Source organism: Daucus carota, chromosome 9 (assembly GCF_001625215.2).
Source record: "Daucus carota subsp. sativus chromosome 9, DH1 v3.0, whole genome shotgun sequence".
Lineage (NCBI taxonomy): Eukaryota > Viridiplantae > Streptophyta > Magnoliopsida > Apiales > Apiaceae > Daucus > Daucus carota.
The window spans coordinates 33,529,230-33,538,091 of NC_030389.2; the positions used below are offsets into that span (position 1 = coordinate 33,529,230).

At 31.8% G+C, this 8,862-nt stretch overlaps 1 protein-coding gene across 1 annotated transcript; it reads left to right on the forward strand.

Moving 5' to 3' along the window:
- Nucleotides 1-7,744: 7,744 nt before the first annotated feature.
- LOC108201948 (protein PLANT CADMIUM RESISTANCE 2) lies at nt 7,745-8,862 on the forward strand. Its single transcript, XM_017370291.2, has 4 exons — nt 7,745-7,924; nt 8,101-8,172; nt 8,266-8,469; nt 8,574-8,862. Exons 1-4 carry the CDS (start codon nt 7,837-7,839, stop codon nt 8,708-8,710), a joined length of 501 nt encoding a protein of 166 aa, XP_017225780.2. The 5' UTR covers nt 7,745-7,836; the 3' UTR covers nt 8,711-8,862.

Sequence of the window (8,862 nt, forward strand, 5' to 3'; positions counted from 1 at the left end):
TTTCATGTTTTGACTTTTTCGATCCGGAGTACAGTTTGTTCTGGAGCCGGTCCGGCGGAGTTTTCGGTATTCGATAATTATCTGTTTGTCTCGATAAACGCGAAACTAGATATTTATGTTCATCCTTATCTTGTAATGATGACAGTGGGACCCGCATACTAATGACGGATTAAAAAGCCCCGTTTTGATAATTATCTAGAAAACCGGTACCGATTGGACCCGTTTTATTAGTATAAAGCTATTAAACATTGTATTTTCATGCCATATATGATCCAAAGGGGTACTAATTATTCATAAGTATAAATATTCTTAACAGTACTTTATTTCATTACGAAAATCATAAAACCAGTTAACACCGAGAAATTCCCGAGAGTGTTCTTCGTGTTCTTGAGATTCAAACGAAGATTTGGACGCGTTATCGGACTCGGATTTTGGCGTTCAAGGACTCAAATTGAAGGTTTTAACAAGTAGAATCATAATCCAACATCAGAATCAGTGCAGAATCATCAGGTGGGTTCGGATTTTGAGATTTAAATTCGTATTAAATAAGCTTAAAATAGGGCTTTTTGATTTTGAAGTTGTTTATGTGTTTTGATGATTGTATGTTGTAGATAATGTTCTCCTGATCATTTTGGTATATCATATGCATGATTTGGAGTTCAATAACATGTTCAAAAATGAGTTTGATTATTCGGAATTGAAAATAGGGTTTATGAACCCGATGAATATTCTCAATTGAAATTAGGTGTTTTTGATCTAGGGATTCTGGGGATGATTGGTTAGTATCATTAGAACGAGCGTTTAGAGAGGAATCTATTAGGATAATCAGAAGTGGTGAACGACACGGGAATGGGTCGCCGGAGTCTGGAGAACAACTCGCCGGCGGCGAGTTTTCTCGAGAATTTTCCGGTCGATTCCGGCTGTTCCTGGTGATATGGATTGCAGGGTTGGATTGTACACTCTGAGTAGTGCATATCTGCACATTTTGAGGGCCAACGGAGGCCGGGAAATTCCCCTCCTGCGTCCGACGGCGGTTCAGGGGCGGCGACTGTAATATTTACAGTTTAACCCCTGAACTTTCGAAGATGGTGAAGATGTTATACTACAGTTTTAAAACTTTCAACTCAAACCTTTAAGTTTTCAAAACTTGCAGTTTAAACCTTGAAGTTTTAAACTTTTAAAAACTGATTTATTTTAATTTCTTTTAATTTCGAAAATCATTTTTTTTAATTTCTGAAATAGTTTAATTATTTATTAATTCAAAAATAATTCTGATTTAATTTATTAATTAATTTTAATTAGTAATTAATTATTATAATTAGTCAATTAATTTAAATATTAATTGATTAATTGTTTTAATTAATTATTAATTAATTTTAATTGATTTATTAATTAGATTTAATTATTTTAAATGATTTTAAAATTCCGAAAAATAGTTTCGAGCTTTGAAATATTATTCTAAAATATGTTTGAAGCTCGTTAATTGATTTCAAATGATTTCGGACTTGATTTTGAGTATCCAGAATTGATTATTTATTGATAAAATGATTCTTTGACCCGTTTTAATTCCGAAAAATGTTCTAAAATCCATATCAAATGCCAGAAAAATCCTTTTGACTTCAAACCTTCTTTGAAAAATAAATTTTATCGAATATCTTATGTGATACGTGTTATGTGATCTCTGATTGATGTGTTACGTGTCTACATGAACATTATAGGATTGTTTTGATATATCTTTTGATCCGTAAGTCGGATTTAAATGAAACGAAGGGTAGTTAGGAACTCGTTACGAAGGTGTGATGATAAGAATAGTATGAGATCATATATTGATAGATGATTGTTGTGATTAGCAGAAGAAGCGAGAAGTAAAAAGGGAAAGCAAGTGGTGATAGAGTAGTATAGCGAGCAAGCGTAGTTGAAACTTGAGATCAGCTATATAAGGCAAGTTCCCTCAGACTTTCCTTCAATTATATGTTGTATCTGTTGTGATTATTTAGTGAACTTTCTGATGAAGTCCTGTGACCTATTGAATTATCGCATGGATTATTTATCCTATGGATTCTTGAACCTTCAACCAAATTTCTTGAACTATTTTATGGATTATTTATCCTATTGATTCTTGAACCTTCAACCAGATTTCTTGAACTATATTATGGATTACTTACCTTATTGATTCTTGAACCTTTGACCGATTCTTTGATACCTGCTACGAAACTTATTTCAATTGTAAACCTTCCATCTTTAAAACTTCTAAATGATTACCATAACAACCTAATTTCATTTCAAAAATATACCCTCGATACCTCAACCAGTTATCAATCACTTTTATTTCAGACCGTAACCAGTTGAACGACCCCAAATAACATCTGTTATGACATATAACTTACAGTTGATTGATTCTTTCCATAAACTCCAGTTTCTTGATCTTAACAGCATTCATTTATACTTGGGTTCTTTTTGTGAACCTAGAACCCTTCTTCATATAAACCCTAAACTTTGATATGCTTTGCCATCCTATGAGGCAATGTTTGATTCTTTGCTAAACCATGAAGATATTTCTCATTCCTCCTTTGAGATCCATCTGAGACACTTTGAATAGTAGTCTGCTTCTGCTTCCAAATTTATTTATAATGTTGATGTTTCTATTTTATTGAATAATATTGTTGATCATCTTGATTTTGATAGAATTGGATAGTTTTCTAAACTTGGACCAAATGAATGGTCAGACCAGATGAGTGGTCGCTTTAGGCCAATGTGTGCCTTGGATCCAGTAAACGAGCATGGTGGGACCTGCTCGGGGTTAGTGTCTGACTGATCAGCAGCCTAACCTTTGATTTTTGAAAATAAATTTAATATCCAATTCTAATCAATGTTCTAAAAACAAATCTTGGTATTGAGATTGATTCCTTGAGACACTGGTTTCCTTCAGCTTATGATTAATATTGTAAATTGATATTGTTATACTTGCTGAGCTGGTTAGCTCACTCTTGCGGTATTTTATGTTCTTTCCAGTGAAAGCAGAGAAAGTTGGTAACGATGACCCTCAGGCTAGTGGTAAGGCCAGGATTCCAGGCTAGGAGAGGAAGAAAGCTATCAGCGGCACCTGGCTTTTTATATATATGTACTAGTTTGAATAACGAGAGACAAACAATGTGTAAGCTTGTAAGATTTAAGTTTATATTCTAGGATTGGGTTTGTAATAATTAAAGTTATGCTGTGGCTTGTTTTATACTTTAACCTGTTGCGATCCATGGACAGCTAAGGGTCACTGCATATATTTTATTAATTACAGGTTTATGTTATGTTGTGGACCCCAAACTTCTGACCCGGGTTTGGAGGGCGCCACAATGTCCTTATAAATTTTTCTCAATTTATGATAAATAATTTGATTTCTTGAAAAATGAGTGCCATCGACAATTCTAACAATAATCTCTACTTGTGTTTTTTTATTATTGTTGTATTAAACTCAAAATCCTTTAACAAAAAATAATAGATTATATATGGGAAAGAGTGTGCAAGAGATGAAAATTTAATATTTTATCATCACAAACCAGTTGCATATATAATGTATGATTAAATCTTTAATTCGTAATAATCTATCTATTATTCTATTCTATTATCTATACTATACTATAAAAAGCCAACATAGGTATAATTTGTAGTCGTACAAAATTTTGGTTTGGTCATCTCTTTTGTAACTACAAGTCTGTCACATGTAAACTTCTCTTACTCTTACAATATTAAAGAGTTTTATACCGTTTAAATTACAAACACTTGAGATATTGTACAAGATAAAAACTCCACCATTATTCTTTTAAATATAATTTATATACAATATTATAATAAATCGACATTGGTATAATTTGTAGCCGTCAAAAATATATAATCAATTGGTAAATATAATCGGGTTAAAATCCAATTCATCAATTCTAAAATACTATTAAGATGATGTTAAAATTTAAATTATAATTAATAAATTACGAATTTTATATCCGCCCGTGCTTCGCACGGGTTAAAGGCTAGTATATATAATAGACCAACATGCCACATTTTATTCACCGTATAAATTACTCTTTTAACCCTCTGTTTCATTAATACACATAATTAATAACTTGCAATTAATACCACTTTCATTAATAGATATAATTAATAACTTGAAATTAATACACCATATAAATTACTCTTTTAAACCTCTGTTTCATTAATACACATAATTAATAACTTGCAATTAATACCATTTTCATTAATACATATAATTAATAACTTGAAATTAATACACATGATTATATCTAAAACTTTAATGACTTTATAATTAGACATGTAATTACTTTGTTTACTGTCGGAGGAGTATCTACGTCACAACCCTGACAAAAAAAAAGATGATACGTCACGGTCAGTTGAATATCAAGGTGGAACTCCACCAATAAATGTTTATCATTGTGATACTTCGTTCGCATTGTGAGTTATTTCTAATTCACATTAATGGTTAATGTAGCGCTCAGATAATAAAAGACATGTTTGCATCAGACTATAACAACATGGACAAACTTTTTGCCATCTGCATTGTTGGATGGCGAGAAGAATAATAATATCCATTCACGCGTATGAGAACATGCACGTGTCTCAACAATATTTAACCAAAACACGAATCAGTGAAATGGATCCAAATACCCTTAAAATACTGTAAAAGGATTATTAGAAGAATACGTCATAATCAATTGAGTATCATGTGATATTTCATTTGGAGTGGAGCGACATATATTCTCAACAACCGTTTAACCAAAATATGAATATTCAATAAGAAGAGACCCTAAATATCCTACATGCTTGTGCCTCAACAACATTTAATCAAAAATTCAAAATATAAACATCCTGTATAAAGGTTCCTAAATATCCATAACATATTTTAGTATAAAAGGGCTTTCATGGTGATACATCACAACCAATTAAGTATCAGAGTGATACTCCGTGAGTAGAGGAGTGTCAATGTGATATTCCACTTGGAGTGGAACAACATATATATGTATATATATTTATAAGTTTAGTTAAATTCTTGAATATCTGGATGATACTTTACGAGTAAAGAAGTATCAGTGTGATATTCAGTTAGGATTGGAGCAAAATATATATTTGCAAGTTTAATTAAATTCTTGAATGAATATTCATCAAAAAATAGCAATTTTCATCAATATTTTATCAAGATATTAATATTTATTAAGAAGAGGCCATTAATACCTGCTAGATATTTCACTGTCGGAGAAATATCAGGATGATACGTCACAACCAGTTTAATATCAAGGTGATACTCCATAGGTAGAGGAATATCAGTGTGATACTTGTGCTGCGCCTTCTCAGTAGAAGGACCAGCGTCCCAAGCGTAAGGTCCGACCATTAATTAAGATGCAGGGGTTATGTTTGAAGTGGGATCACAATTATTGGCTAAAATAGTTTGGTTGACAATGATAAGTACAAGATACTTAGGATATTATTTGTTGTTCAACTTAGGTGTTTGAAGTTATCGATTAGGTGGATGAAGTTAACAAATTAGGTGTTTTTATTTATCCAGTCATTCCTATCTTTTATAACTAAAAAATCTTGTGGGCAAGATGATTATGAAGAAATTAGTATTGAATTTTCTTACATTATTTTCCTCGAGAATAACCTTATCGAACAGGCAAACCTAACATTGATGCTTTCGTTGAGTTAGGCAAACCTAACACTTTTGCTTGCATTGTTTTAAGGACAACTATTTCTAACTCACATTAACGATTAGTGCAACACTTAAACGATTGAAAACATGTTTGCACCGTACTGTAACAACAAGAACCCAAAATTAACACAACAATAAATTATCTATTATTTGTATTGTCGGACACCGACAAAACTAGCAACATCCATTCACACGTGTGAGAACATGCCCGTGCCTTGGTGATACTTTGCTAAAGAGGATCCTATCCACAAATTTTTTTTATAAAAGGATTATCATGATAATACATCACAACGAGTTATGTATCAAGGTGAAACTCCAAAAGTAAAGGAATCGTATCAGTGTGATAATCCAATGAGTGTGGAACAAACGTATTTATAAATTTAATTAAATTCTTGGGCGAATTCCCATTCACGATAGCTAATTTTCAATAATGTTTAATCAAATATTTAGTAAGCCCTAACTACCTACAAGATACTCCCCTATCGAAGGTGAATCAAGAAGATATGTCACCACCAGCTTGAATATCAAGATTATACTCTACTAATATATAATTATAATTGTGATATTTTGCTTATTTTAATTTAATTACAACTATTTCTTACTTACATTAATGTTGGTGCACAGTCAAAAAATAAAAGACATTTTTACACCGCACTCACGCATTGCAACAACAAGGTACAAAATTTAAAACTTTTATTATTGACATTATCGAACAATAACAAGAATAGCAAAATTCATCCACGCATACTAGAACATGCCCGTGCTACAGTGCTAGTTAAATATAATATATGATAAACAAATTTTTGTTAAATTATTTGAGTTTTAAATATTAAAACGAATAATTTTATTAGCGATCTAACTCTATGGCTAATAAAATATTAATTTTAAATAGTATTCTAGATAGCAAAAAAGAACAAGTTAAAAGATAAAAATAGTATGCATTATTATTTCAAGTTGTTATATATAAATTAGTGTCCTAGATTTAAAAAAAATAATATTCTAATTCTAACATGATAAATAATTTGCTACATATTAATAGTCGCTCTATAAATATAGCTAACTATATATACTGACTTAGCTAAAATTTTAAACAAAAAAATAAATCTTTGGTATGTGAGATTAATAAATTGTCTATATTTTTATATTTTTTATATGTCAATTAACTTTTTATCTAAGCACTTTATAAGATTAGAGTTGCTCATAATAAAATTCTAGAATCATTCTAGCTAGAGTGTTAAAATATACGGGAGGAACTCAATTTACAAGACGATCACGGAGATCTTAGACTTTCTCATTACTCTCTCCTTTTGAAATATAGGTCGCTTGATTTTTTGACACACACGTTTATAATATAAATCACATATTTTTATTTAAAAAACGAAAATTTCAAAAATAATGATATTAAATATGCGATCAAAGAACTTAGAATTGTATGCTAACAAGTCAAACGATTTATATTTCAAAACAGAGGGAGTACCGGTTAAATTACAAAGTTCCCCTTCCTTTATTTTTCTCCTACAACATTTATTCGAATTTCCCTCTATTTTTATATTATGAGTATATATTCTCTCCACCTTCAATATTTATAATTTAAATTCTATTCTATTTGACTTCTAACAAAATAATTTAAAATAGTTGTCTTATTAATAAATTATGTAAACAAATAAATAATAATAATTTTCTGCACAAACAAACAAATGGATATTTAGTATATAAAAATTATGTACCTTTCCGACGTGCATGGCTTGGAATTTTTCGTGGTAGTATACAAGTTCAAGCAATACATTCACTGTCGTTTATGGTTGAAGTCGTCTATGGAGTCAAATTCATCTCCTTCTGTAATATATATCCATCATCCATGTGTGTGAGTGGCTCTAATTAAAGCAGCCGATGCTAAAAAAAAATATCCAAAATTTTATTTTGGCAGAATTATCCAAAAGTTTTCCATGACGTCAGAGGTTAATGACAATATTTTCACTCGTCATTATTAACCAAAATCCGGGGGAAAAAAATTCCTTTAAAATTCAAAGCGCACACCGCAGCCGCCTTGCAGCTAAGGCTGTCAATTGGTAGTGTATATATACATGTGAATATGTGATGCTTAGGATGATAACCAGAGCATCAAAATGCAGAAGCCTAAAGCCCAGATGCAACCCAGAGCTGTTGGGCAATGGACTACTGGACTCTGGGATTGCTTTTCTGATTTGGGAAACTGTAACTCTCTCCCTCCCTCCCTCCCTCTCTCCCTCTCTCTCTCTCTCTCTCTCCCCCCTCTCTCCTTCTCTCTCTCCCCCGCTCTCTCTCTCTCTCTCTGTTTTTTTTCTTTGCATGAGTACATCAACCTATTTGTGTTCATTAACTATTCTACAATGTACGTAAATGTACTGCAGGTTTCACCACACTGTTTTGTCCATGCGTTACATTTGGACAGGTTGCCCATATTGTTCACCTAGGAAAGGCTTGTAAGTGTAAATATTGTATGAATTATGCATGTAGCCTAAAGAAAATCATAAATTTGAATGAATGTCTAAAACTTTATAAGCTAAAATGTGCAGCTGTTTTTGCTGAGGGAAGAAATTATGCACTATTATCGTGTTGCTGCTGCTGCTACTCTTGCTTTGCCCGTTCCAAGCTGAGATATATGTACAATTTACCTACTAGCTGTTGCGGAGACTGTCTGGTTCATACTTGTTGCGAGCCGTGTGCTTTATGTCAAGAGTACCGTGAGCTCCAAAATCGCGGATTTAACATGGCCATTGGTAAGCTATTTCTCTAATTCTTTCACTCAAATACCCGATACATATATTCTTAACATATGTATTACTTAAAACTTAAAACTTGACTTGATGATATTTACTGGCAGGATGGGATCTAAACATGACCCAGGTTGGTATTACTATTGATCCGCCTATAGGTCAAATGATGAATGCGATGGAAACCATCAACAATATTCAGGACGAACCTGAATATGATAATCAGGATGATACACATGATCAGTGATCAAGAAGATAATCAGCTAAATGATATTCAGGAACAACTGCAGTGATCGAGAAAATAATCAGGGTGTAATCGAACAATGTATATGTGATATTATGTGTATTTGTTTAGAGAGAGAAAAATCTAAAATTATATTAAACTGAACTAAATTACAA

Excerpts from the sequence above, each read along its gene's own strand:
- LOC108201948 (XM_017370291.2), top strand. The coding sequence starts at position 7,837 with ATGCAGAAGCCTAAAGCCCAGATGCAACCCAGAGCTGTTGGGCAATGG. Across the intron at positions 8,173-8,265 it reads TGTTCACCTAGGAAAGGCTT|CTGTTTTTGCTGAGGGAAGA; the intron begins GTAAGTGTAAAT and ends TAAAATGTGCAG. Across the intron at positions 8,470-8,573 it reads CGGATTTAACATGGCCATTG|GATGGGATCTAAACATGACC; the intron begins GTAAGCTATTTC and ends ATTTACTGGCAG.